Here is a 13,004-nt window from a genome sequence, read left to right as displayed (position 1 = left end):
TGAAATTCATGTGTCCAGCACCCTGCATGTAGATTCGGCCGGGTGCATGCATTGTGGGGCTGCGCTAATGGTCGGGCCGCCACTGCATATATGCAACTTTCTTCATAGGAGAGTACGCAGTACCTTTAAAAATGTATAGCAGATTCATAATATGTCTAAATTATTAAATATACATCAGAATCCCTTCAGAATTCATGATCAACATCCCATCATTTGGGACGTTGTGTTGGAGACTATAATAAATAACTAAATGTCAATATGACTGCAGCTGATATATGAGCCAATCTATGGGAGTCATAATTCAAATAATACAACAAGACTCAGTTACACTGTGTTCTGCCACTAATGTATAAACGTCTCAAGGATATCCATTTCTAAACAAGAGGATGCTTTAACACCTTTTCTTTTCTATTTTACATATTCTAGTGATTTAACCTGTATGTGCTTTTTATTTTTTACATTGGCAGTTATTTCACAAATGTTCTACAAAAAAAGCTTTTTTTTTTTTTCATTTAATTCAAGATTAAAAATGTTATTGTCATGTCCACAAGGACAAGAACAAAGCAGAATGAAATGCTTCCTTAAAGTCTAATAGACAACCTGTAACTAAACTGACTCTACCATAAATACCAGCAATATACTAACAATTCTAAAAGAGGTTCGATGATAAATAGTAACAAAATAAAGTCACTGTGGGCAGAATATGAATTTATTTTGTGTTTATATATCTTGTTCATCTTTGTTCATTATGATTGGAGCTATAAAAACATAAAATGTTATCTTTATTCAGTTTTAATCAGATACTGTAAGTCTTAACCCTAGGTTCGCACTGATGTGATGTGGGAACCAGCGCGATTACAGCGCTGATTCCCTCATTGCTCCTCTCCAGCGGGTAGTTCCCACTGCCTTGTGCGAACCAATGCGGGTGTCATTAATAATGTTAATGACACCCCCAGTTTAGTTCACAGATCGCAGTGCGAACTGTGAACTTGCACAGGAATTGGATTGGGCTAAGGCCGGGTTCACACTGTTACTGCAAATGCTCCAACATTGGGAGCTCATTTCGCATGATGTGTGAAAATCAATGTTTCCCTATGGGAGGCATCTTAACTGTAACGACTTCCAAAATGCTCCCTGCACTACTTTGGTCCGACTTTGATCCGACTTCAGTGATATTCAATGGGCTGAAGTAGGATCAAAGTTTTATTGCCATCTTAACCATCCTGACTTTGGCATGCGACTTGTGGAATATCTTGAAGGGGAACTCCACCCCAATTTTCTTTTTCAAAACGGCACAGGTTCCCCTTCCAAGAGCATACCAGGCCCTTTGGTCTGGTATGTATTTTCAGGAGAACCCCACACCGAAAAAACGGCACTGGGGTCCCCCCAAAATCCATACAAGAAACTTATCCGAGCACACAGCCTGGCAGGACAGGAAAGGGGGTGGGGACAAGCAAGCGCCCCCCCCTAAACCATACCAGGCCACATGCCCTCAACATGGCGGGGTGGGTGCTTTGGGCCCACCTCAAAGCACCTTGTCCCCATGTTGATGAGGACAAGGGCCTCTTCCCGACAACCCTGGCCATCAGTTGTCAGGGTCTGTGGGTGGGGGGGCTTATCAGAATCTGGAAGCCCCCTTTAACAAGGGGACCCCCCAGATTGTGGTCCCCCACCCCATGTGAATGAGTATGGGGTACATTGTACCCTTACTCATTCACCTAAAAAAAAGTCAAAAATAAAACACATTACCCACGTTTTTAAAGTAATTAATTTATTAAGGCAGCTCCGTCGTCTCTTCCGATTTCCTTCCCCCTCTCTGGCTCTTCTGCCTCCTCCACTGATATCTTCTGCCTCTGAGGGTTCTTCTCCCCTCTCTGGGTCTTCTCCACTGATGTCTTCTAGCCCTTGCGGGTTCTTCTCACTCTGTTCGCTGTCTTCTCCGCTGTTCAGGTCTTCACCGCTATCTTCTCACTCTTTTGCTGGGTCTTCTCCCTCTGTTGTTCTTCCGATGTTGACTCAATGCTCTCTCCCGCTCTAATGCTGGGTGCGCGGTCTGCCACTACTTGGCATGGGGCGGGGTCACCGAAGGCCTGCCCCTTATGACATCACCTCCCTATCATGCCCTGGGCGCTGACATCATAAAGGGTGAGGGCCTCCGAATGATATCACCTGGTGATCCCGCCCCATGCCAATATAAGTAGCAGCACACCGGGCACCCAGCATTAGAGCAGGAGAGAGCGTTGCATCAACATCGGAAGAACAGAGGGAGAAGACAGCGGAGAAGAGGAACAGAGGCAGAAGACATCAGTGGAGGAGGCAGAAGAGCTAGAGAGGGGAGAGAAAATCGGAAGAGATGACTGGGGTGCCTTAATAAATTACTTTAAAAATGCGTGTAATGTGTTTTATTTTTTACATATTTTTTTTTTAGGTTAATTGTTAGGGGTACAATGTACACCATACTCATTCACATAAGGTCCAGAATCTGGGGGCCCCCTTGTGAAAGGGGGCTTCCAGATTCCGATAAGCCCCCTGCCTGCAGACCCCGACAACCAAAAGCCAGGGTTGTCAGGAAGAGACCCTTGCCCTCATCAACATGGGGACAAGGTGCTTTGGGTGGGGGGCGCAGGGCCCCCCTGCCCCAAAGCACCCACCGCCCATGTTGAGGGCATGCGGCCTGGTATGGTTCAGGAGGGGGCGCTCACTCATCCCCACCCCCTTTCCTGACCTGCTGGGCTGTGTGCTCGGATAAGGGTCTTGTATGGATTTTGGGGGGAACCACAATGCCGTTTTTTCGGCGTGGGGTTTCCCCTGAAAATCCATACCAGACCAAAGTGCCTGGTATGATCTTGGAGGGGAAAGCCATGCTGTTTTATTTTATTTTTTTACATTGTGTGCGACTTCCCCCTTAAGATTCTTACCAGACACAGTGCCTAGTATTATCGGGAGTCAAAGTCGGATCCCTGTTCATTGAAGTCGGATGCATGTTGGACTTCAAGTCACAGGGCAAAGTCGGATCCAATGTGGTACGACTGTCATGTCATACCAGTGTGAACCCAGCCTAACTGTGGCATATGAATATTTTCTATAACACCCATTTTATATAGCACCCATCAGGCAGGGAGCTCTAAACATTCACCTTGATTTTGGAGGCACAGCTAACAGTTGATATTGTGTAATAGACCTTTCCATCATTTGCAAAATGAGGCACAGAGAAAGGGACATAAACCATGTACTCCATTTTTCCTAGCAGAGTTGAGTCGGACCATACCACCTGACTGACTCAGTTACATATAGAGTGTTTCAAGGTTTGCAAACTCAGTTTCATGGATGGCTTTGTCACTCAGTACTTTTGAATGACTAACTCAGCGCAAATATATAGAAAAGGATTTCAGACTTTTCTGTGACCTTAACCCAAAAATTACCAATTGGGACTTTTAAGGTACAACAACAGTCCAATCCACCATATGGCAATTATTGGGTTAAATCAGGTGGTGAGGAGGCAACATATTGCCTCCTCACCACCTCTTAACCACTTCCAGACTGCCCACCGTCGTTATACGACGGCTGTTTGAAGAGGAGTATTGTTGTTATGGCAGCAGCTAGCTGCCATAACCCTGGTATCCTCTTCTTCAGTGAGCGGTCTGGTTTCAGATAAAAGTGGTCTCTGCGGCAGAAACCGCAAGATCGCGTTTATCGGTGGAGGGAGAGGGGCCCCCTCCCGCCGCTCTCCGGTGCCCTCCGCCGCTTACCGGAGTCATCGGCAGTGGCAGAGGCGATCGGATCTTCACCCTTGCTGGGTATGGAGACGAGTAAGGGGAAGATGGCCCCCACCCGTTTCCATATCATTTTCCGGGGCAGAGGCGACGCCATTTTTTTTTTTATTTTTTAAATGACAAAATTCTTTTTTTGTTTATTGCTTTTTTTATTGTAAATATGAGATCTGAGGTCTTTTTGACGAGCTTGCGTGCAGGAGCGAACGCATACGTGAGTAGAAAACCGCATATGAAAACTTCGTTCAAACCACACTTTTGAGGTATCACTATGTTCGGTAGATTGAGAGCAATAATTCTAGCCCTAGACCTTCTCTGCAACCTGTAGAATTTTTTTAAACATCGCCTATGGAGATTTTGAAGGGTAAAAGTTTGTCGCCATTCCATGAGCAGGCACAATTTTGAAGCGTGACATGTTGGGTATCAATTTACTCGGTGTAACATCTTATCTTTCACAATATAAAATACAATTGGGCAAACTTTACTGTTTTATTTATTAATTAAAAAAAGAGCTTGTAAGACCACTGCGTAAATACGGTATGACAAAGTATTGCAATGACCGCCATTTTATTCTCTAGGGTATTAGAAAAAAAAATTATAATGTTTGGGGTTCTAAGTAATTTTCTAGCCCAAAAAAAAAACACAACAAATCTCAGAAAGAGGCTCGGTCCTTAAGTAGTTAAAAAGCTCTGAAAAGAGATGCAAGCATGGATCTTTTCAGAGGAGCAACAGTCACTTCCACATATGTGAAGGTGCCCTAAGAGTAGCCAAGCAAAAGCATGCAGGGAAGTAAAGTGTTAAATCTCTTCACATGATAACAGAAGGTTCAGCCTGATGTCCAACCAAGATGACAGTGTAAGGAGATACAGTCTATTCTGACAGGTCTGCAGTCCTGCAATTGGAGACACATTCCACAAGCAGTTCACTGATAACAGAAGATAAGAGTGATCAGCAGCCTGTGACAGTGGGGAAGGAGATCCAGGTCTCAGCCCAATAATAAATAAGGCTGAGCTCAGGTGAAGTGAACATCCTCTTATCATGTTTGACTGTACTTTACTGCACTTTCCTCCCTAGTGTGTGGACAGATTTTTGATTCAGGAGGGGGGGGGGGACATGAGCCCCCTTGCCCCCTCCTGCAGATGCCCATGATCCCGAAGTGTACTTTTTTTATTCCAAGCCCTTAGGAGAAGGAGGTGAGCTCAGAGGCAAAGGAAAGGGGTTGCCCATATGGGAGGACCACATTCCAAAGCACTATAGAAATGATTGGGCAGACAAAGATTTGTGCATCTTAACTCTTCCTGTAGTGCACGCCAACAACCATGTGTGATGTGAACAAGCCCGAAATTAAGCTAGGGAGATGAGTGAGTATTTGTTTTGAAACTCTGTTGCTGCTTGTTGGGTGATTGTAAAGAGTTTGATGTCCATAGTCTGGGCACAGATGCACTTTAGTGCTATGTCCATGTTAGGGAAACTGGAATCTGATATCTACTAAGTCTCCAGGTATAGATTTGGTGATCTTGGTAAGCATCACATATGCAGTAGTTGTCTAGCCATGTAAAATCATTCCTAAAACCCAAAATGTATTCCATCTTGTCTGGGTGGGTAAATATACCAATATTCTTGTTTCACTTCATACAATGAAACCCAGTTTATGAAGCTTTTCTGCCTCCTAACCTATGTTCTCTCTCCACAGAATGCTTCCAGCCTCTCTCAGGACCATGTTTCTGAGTTCACGCCTCTAGCCTCCATGCAGAGTCCAAACTACCAAAGCAACGAATTCAACAGTGCTACAGCCAGCAGGTCTAATTATTTTTCTAAAAAAGTGATGCTTACTCACTGGCGAGGCAATGATTATTTCCACCTTCCATCCCTCTTTGGCTATTCCAATACCCGCTATAGCTCCAGTACGGACTCATACCTCAGCCGGTCAGGGTTGGAAACATCAGTGTGACAGATCACCACTGCAGGCCTTTATGAACTCTTATTTTACTTTATATGTTGGGAAATTCAGCAAAATGATTGTTGTAAAAACAATAGCCTCTTGGATGCTGACCACCACTGTTTAACATTAGGAGAGATTGCTTCTTTCTGGGCCTGGGAGGCTCTTGGTTTATTTTTTTAAGCACTGCAGCAAAGAACAATCTTCACAGTCTGGTACTGTGTGACTGAGAGCACTATACATTTTCCTTGTTACCTGTTTAGAGATTTATGTGTTTTATTAGTCATGTCAGCTTTAGTTGTTTTTATACTACTGAACTGTGTGTGAATGATTTCTATTATATGTTAAAGTCAAAAAGGTAGCTGGTGGGTACAGCATTACATACCATCTAACTGTACATCTTGTTCTTTTTTTTTTTTTTCCTCTGCTGCTGGTACCAAAAGAACAAGCTGGTGTTTTCCCTGTGTTCACTGCTTTTAAAGAAATAATATCCATCAGTCATGTCATTGTAAGTTGCCAAATATGTTCATGTATTAGTCGTGTTCCTCCTCCCATTAGTTCCTCTCTGGATTCCTATATGTGCTCATGTGTTGTGTGGCATACATTGAGGTTGATTTATTAAAACTGGAGTATAAAGGAAAAAAAAGCCAATACTTAAGTGTACATATTTTTTTTATTGCAATAAAATTGCAAAGAATGAAAGGGAGTAATTTTTGTAACCCAAGAATTCATCATATCTGATGAAGTAGTGCTAAGTCACCATTATCCTGAATGTGACCTTTTGGCTGCAATCTGAAAATAAGCACAAAATGTAACCAATAGCCTAAACCTAATTGCAACTCTAAACCTGAACTTACACCTAACACTGTTAGTAGAACTTTTCGTTTAAACACACTAAATACACTCTAGGGGCATTAAAACCAAAGATGTTCAATGACTTACAGTTTTATTTCTTTCTAAACCAGCTACAGCTACAAAGTAGGAAAAGCCTGTGCCATGCCAGCAGCTGTAGACCCTTCCCCTCGGTGTGTAAATAGTGTTTACTTTGCAGAGGTACACCTATAGTACTGCAGTCAGAAAAGCTAATGCAATCAGCAGGGAGCCTAAGCTGGGCTGACTTTAGAGCTTTAGGCCTGACTCTTTAGTGGGCATGTTGGTCTTCTGCAAAGAGGTCGCTACTTCTCCAGAAAGAGCAAGGGTCCCTCTCTGCAGTATGCTGGCAGGGGACAGGATTTTCTACACAGGCTGTGGCTACTTTATAAAGAAAAATATATATTTTTTTAGTTTGGGAAACCGAGAGCAATAAAAAAAAAACCCTGACATGGATTCTAACTTCCCCTACTTAAAAAACAAAAAACAGTTATTGATCTGTGTTTTTGTTGGTGCGAATGAGCCTTTACGGTCCTTAGAGAGAACAGAGAAGATCTCCAAGTTGGCTGTGCTGCATTGATCAGCTAGATATACTAAGCAGGCTCAACCCAGGGCACGTAGAAAACCAATTGTTTTCTATGTACCCTGTTCACACCATACAGATTGATGTGTTTTGAAACAAATGTATTATGTCTGCATTTTTATGCAATGCTTCGTACAGTAGCGCAGTTTAGAGTTTGTCTATTGTTTTTGTCTTGATGCTAAACAAAGTTGCAGCACAGGTGTAGAAGGCACGCCAACATGTGCATTCTAAACCCCATGATTTGCACCTGCTTGTGTAAATGGGCGTTTATGTGAAAGCTCTATAAAGCCAGAATTTCAGTGGCATTGTGGTAATGCATGGGAATGTACATTAAAAAAATAGTGCATGCACCTTTCCTGGTGCATTAGGAAGCCCTTTCAAATGAATGGTATGCATTAATGCCCTGCACATTAATATGTGACAATCTATGGTAACACACTGCAAAAATGTCAATGGTCCCTTAGCCCTTGTACACACGGTCGGAGAATGTGTCAGAATGAGTCTTATCGGACTGTGTCGTCAGATAATCCGACTGTGTGTGGTATGCATTGGACTGATTCTGTCCGAATCTCCGTCCGACCCAATTTTCCAACATGTTGGAAATATTTCCCGACCAACTGGGCCGGACGGACCTAATCCGATCATGTGTAGAGCATTTTGATCGGACCAAGTGCCACGCATGCTCAGATCAAATTCCTACATCAAAGCTATTGGCTACTAGCCTGAATGTAGTCCCATCGTAACTAAATTACGTCATCACGTTCTGAAAGATCGGATTTTTCGACAACTTGGCCCGACCGTGTGTATGCAACAGTTTCGGACACAATCCGTCGGACTAAATCCGATGGGCAAAATCCGCCGGATTTGGTTGGCAAAATCTCCGACCGTGTGTTCGTGGGCTTAGGGAGCTCTGGAAAGAAGTAACAACTTGATGGAGGTTTCTTCCTCTCTATCTAAAAGGAAAAAAACTTATTGTGGGTAGACATACACATTAACTTTTTTTTTCCTACCAAAATAAGAGGAGGAACATCTTTAGTGTGGGCCCCTTACAATTACCCCTAAACATGCAGTGCTGGGTCTATCATAAATAACAGATCACCAACACAATATAAACAAATTACATCTCTTTTCTTTGCTCCAGTTCTTATAAATCAACCCCAATGCTTCTTACTAACTATGCTTATCTAGAAGTGCCGTTACCACCGCAGGAAAGAAACTCGTGGGACAAGAATGCTTTTTAAAAACTCCAAAACCATGTACTATGTTAACAGAAAATTGTCAGCAGTTAGAGTACATTTTTAAATGTATAAACGTTTTAATATAGTATTCCTAGCATTATGCTTCGTGGTTTGGTTCACAAGGTTTATATTCTTTAATATGTTAATGATTCCACTGAACATGTTTAGCCTTATCCTTTGGCACAGTCCCAATTGTACATTAGATTTAAAATGTAAACTAGCCAAAATAAAAAAAATATGATCATCATAACAAAAGAACATGACAAAAGCTTTAATATTTCCTGAAATCACAATTCTCAGTGATCTAATATAAACTCAAACTAGATTTATCTCTACATACTTTTGTTGAGTTTTATGTAATCGTGGTATATTACACAAAAAAACAGAAACCAATATTAATTATTCCATGGGATGTATTTTAAGTTGCATACAAAATCTGAAGTCCAACTGTGCTGTAACAATAAGCCGTTAACTGGTTGCCAGTGACTATTGGCATTCAAGGACAATGGAAAAAATATGTTGGGGACCATATGCAAACACCAAAGCACTCATAGTTGTTTAGTACCCAAGTAGATATATTGGCCTTGTCAATAGTGACCAATACATACACTGATTATTAGCAGATTAGGTATAAAACATTTTTTTATCTGTAGATGGTCTACACAATTACCGATACCTTTAAGGCCATCGTAGACATTTAGAAGGTGTTCAGATGTGCAGGCATGACTTGATCACATTTAGGTATCTATGATAACCTCTGGGTCTCTAAAAACAAATGTTTTAGCTATGGAGAGAGATCAGGGAGGTAAGCTGTATACTATGAAGGCACTGACTTATTAGGGTAAAACAATACCAGTCATTGTTTTCCAACCGGTCTGATTGCTGTTTCCACAAATAAGCCTCGGGCAGAAGTGTCTTCTGGTGCTTCGTCATCTAATGTCTATGGAGACCTTCTTTTCATGCCAATGAAAGTTATGCTAGCTGTACACGGACAGGTGTTTTGGCAGTACAATAAAAGGTGCAGTATATGGCATATATATTCAATATTGGGCCAATAATTTTACTGACGCACACCCCATTCATTAAAAAGCTTTGGTGAACCATATTAGTGGAATAAACTTTTTCCAGTCTGCTGAGTTTCCTAATGACATATGATGCAGAGTATTATTGCTCCTACTCCTGCTTCTGCTCAATGGTATGTCAAAATACAGCATTTAGTATTTAAAATGCAACATTTTTTTTACATCAGCAGATATATATCTCTAATACATATTACGTGTATGGCCAGAAAATGAGAGAAAATTAGTTATGGCACAATTCTACTACGCTAATGAAAAATCCCTATTGCCTTCTCCAGTAGTGGAGAGAACCAGCTTCAAGTAGTTTCCAAAATCCTGATTTGTAGTAGCAGAAAACTAGACTTTGCCTTTATCTCCTTTGCACATAGATGTCCTTTATTTACCTACCTGCAAGTGTAGACTTCCTATATGTTCAGGGTGATTTCTGTCTGTGCATTACAGAGATATTTATTGACTGCTTACACATTACTTTAATGAATTGGATGTTTTCTCATTATTAAAGGAATATAAAACACCCACTAGGGTACTGTCAGGCCGCTTACACACGCGGGGACTGTTCGCCCAACTTTGTCCGCTGAACAGTGTTTCGGCGGACAGTCCGCCCGTGTGTGGGCTTTCAGCGGACAGTTTCAGCGAACAGTCCGCTGAACAAGGTTTTTCGGAAATTCCGAAAAACTGTCCGCTGAAACTTTGTTTCAGCGAACAGTGCCCTCGTGTGTAGGCTTGTTCGTCAAACTAAGTTCCGCGCATGCTCAGAAAGGATTTACACGCCGAAAGTTATAATGCAGTGTATAGGACGTCGTATTTTTCGTCCCGTCGTACGTGCCGTTCACGTCATCGCGCACGGTTTCAGCAAACTGTTCGTTCGTCGTGTGTGGCCATGTCCGTCCATGCTAATTTTGAGCGGACTGTTTGCTGAAACTGTTTGACGGACAAAGTTGGGCGAACAGTCCCCGCGTGTGTACGCGGCCTTAGGCTGCTTCAATCCCCAGCAGAAGGAACAAAGTGCAGTATCTCATGACAACCAGTCATAATCCCGTTTACTAAAGCTAAGGCATTACAAGATGGGTTGTGATTGGTTACTACAAATACTGGATTTTGCACTTTCTCACCTTGCACTATTCTGTTGGATTACTTTTTTCTACATAAAATTCTAACTTTGCATAACTTATACGTTTAGAAACAATGTACAGCTTTTTCTGTAAAATAAACTTACTTTTCATGATGTCTCATACATTTACTGCCCCCCCCCCCCCCCCATGTGTGGCCACCCATATTTCATAGCTGAATTTGTCTCAAGCAGGAACAGTAACTGAGTTCCCATAATACAAAGGAACTTTTTAATGCTTTTATTGCCCAAGTATTGGAGTTGATGCTAAAATTGGAGAGTGCAAAATCTGGTGCAGCTGTCCATGGTAGCCAATGCGCTTCTAACTTTAGCTTCTTCAATTCAGCTTTGACTAAAAAATATCTGGAAGCTGATTGGTTTCTATGCAGAGCTGCACCAGATTTTGCACTCTCCAGTTTTAGTAAATTGACCTCATTGTCAAACTGCAACAAAGTAGAAGAGGGCATCAGCCACTAGACTGTTTTCCTTATTCAAAAAAAGTAGTAAAGTGTTCATTTGATTGTATTTTGCAATCCCAAAAGCTCCTTTTGAAAAAAAAAAAATATCTTTGCCTTCCATTCAAGGTTTTTTTTTTATTATTATTATCTTTTTTACCAGTACATATGTATCATTTTAGTTTTATACGGATAAATATTTGTGCCTAGACATATCCCAGTTGTACACTTAAATCCTGTGGTTCTGATGTGTGTGTGTTTTATTTTTTTTTATTTTTTTATTTTTTATTTTTTTTAGGAAGGCATTATTTCTGTAAGTTAAGATGGGCACTAGATGTCCTATGCTGAGAACACAATATTTTTTTTTTTTTTGTGCCTGCACAATATACAACATCCTCTGTCTTTTTTTTTTTTTCTTAGTTGTGTTTTTTTTTATGTAAAAATGTACAGTGTTTTTGAAATCATTTCAAAATGTATTTGCAAATGGCAGAAATTATGTTTGTTATTAAAACTTATTTTTTTTTTTGACCAAAAAAAAAAGAAAATATCAAAAATCAGTTATTTTGTATGTTAAAACATTTCTTTCTTTCCTGTGACTAAACTGCATACATTCATGTACTTGGGTGGATAAATGTGATGAAAGATATGTTGGCACTGTATGAAAATAACCTCAAAAGTACTGTCCCTTAAAATATTTGGTATTGACTTGTTTTGTTGACATGCTTGAAATTAAAGTGAGAGGTTTATTATTTGTAAAAATGCTGTAAATCTTTGTGTTTTTTCTTTTTTTTGCCCCTTATGCCGCGTAGACACGATCGGAATTCTCATCGGAAAAAGCTCTGATGGTTTTCCCGACAGAATTCAGTTCAAGCTGTCTTGCCTACACACGGTCACACCAAATTCCGATCGTTTATAACGCGGTGACATACAACACGTACAACGGGACTAGAAAAATAAAGTTCCATAGCCAGTAGCCAATAGCTTCTGTCTCGTAGTTGAATCTGAGCATGCATGATTTTTGGTGTGTCGGAATTGCATAAACACGATCGGAAGTTTTTCCGTCGGGAAAATTGAGAACATGCTATCAATTTTTGGCTGGTGGAAATTCGGCACAGTTAAATTCCGATGGAGCATACACACGGTCGCATTTTCTGATGAAAAGCTCTCATCTGTCTTTTTCTGGCCGGAATTCCGATCGCGTGTACACGGCATTAGACTACATTCACACAGTTGTTATAAAAAATAAATAAAAAATACAAGAATTTTTTATTTACCAACCTAAGCACAGCTGTATTGTTCTCAATAGAGACAGTCATACAGGTGCATAAATATGCACTGTGTAACACAAAATCTGAAAAACTGTGTCTGAGGACATACGTATACATATACAGTGTACACGGCATTTTGGTATAAAAAAAATAAAAAAAGGACAATGTTATACATTTAGAACCGATGTAAAAGAAAGTATCATTTATGAAGGAAATTTTATTACAGAAAAACATCAGTAACATTTTTACAACCGTGTGAATGTAGCCTGAAAGTGTTACTAAACCCAGGACCCTGCATTCACTATATCTGGTCTCCCAAAGTACACGGAACATGGAAATGCAATTATTTTATTAAATATAAACTGCTAAATACCTTTTCTCATCAGCAGTAGATAGCAGTCTTGTGACTTCTATCAGCGTCCAGCCAAGCACTGGTTAAAGCTTGTAGGGGGGGTTTTCATTCTTCTCTGACTGTCCTATAAGGCTGCAGTATCCCTGACCATCTGTCTGGACAGTGCTGATTGGTCCTGTGCTGATCACATGCACCCTTCCAAAAAAAAACTCTCTAGCAATACACACCAAACTGAGCATGTGCAGAGTGCCTCCTAGGGCTCTGAATTATTAGGATATGGATTGGGGACAGTAAAAGAAGGGGAGGATCAGAGAAGACAGGGTCAACCGGCCTTTTTACACA

General features: G+C 41.0%; 1 protein-coding gene across 6 annotated transcripts in view; it reads left to right on the top strand.

Moving 5' to 3' along the window:
* ATP11A (ATPase phospholipid transporting 11A) overlaps nt 1-11,801 on the top strand; it is a 241,603-nt gene extending 229,802 nt beyond the window's left edge. For 2 of the 6 annotated variants that reach the window (XM_077482875.1, XM_077482874.1), the window contains 2 exons: nt 5,464-10,012; nt 10,455-11,801. In XM_077482875.1, coding sequence (XP_077339001.1) covers nt 5,464-5,721 — 258 coding nt within the window. In that variant the 3' untranslated portion in view covers nt 5,722-10,012; nt 10,455-11,801. Of the gene's footprint in view, nt 1-5,463; nt 10,013-10,454 lie in introns of those variants that run through there. The other 4 variants (XM_077482876.1, XM_077482879.1, XM_077482878.1 and 1 more) reach the window with 2 other exon arrangements.
* Nucleotides 11,802-13,004: the final 1,203 nt, after the last annotated feature.

This window comes from Lithobates pipiens, unplaced genomic scaffold (assembly GCF_037356315.1).
Source record: "Lithobates pipiens isolate NorthernLeopardFrog02 unplaced genomic scaffold, aLitPip1_a1.2 Scaffold_16, whole genome shotgun sequence".
NCBI lineage: Eukaryota > Metazoa > Chordata > Amphibia > Anura > Ranidae > Lithobates > Lithobates pipiens.
The sequence above is the reverse complement of the archived record's forward strand: the minus strand, read 5'-3'. Positions and strand labels throughout refer to the sequence as shown.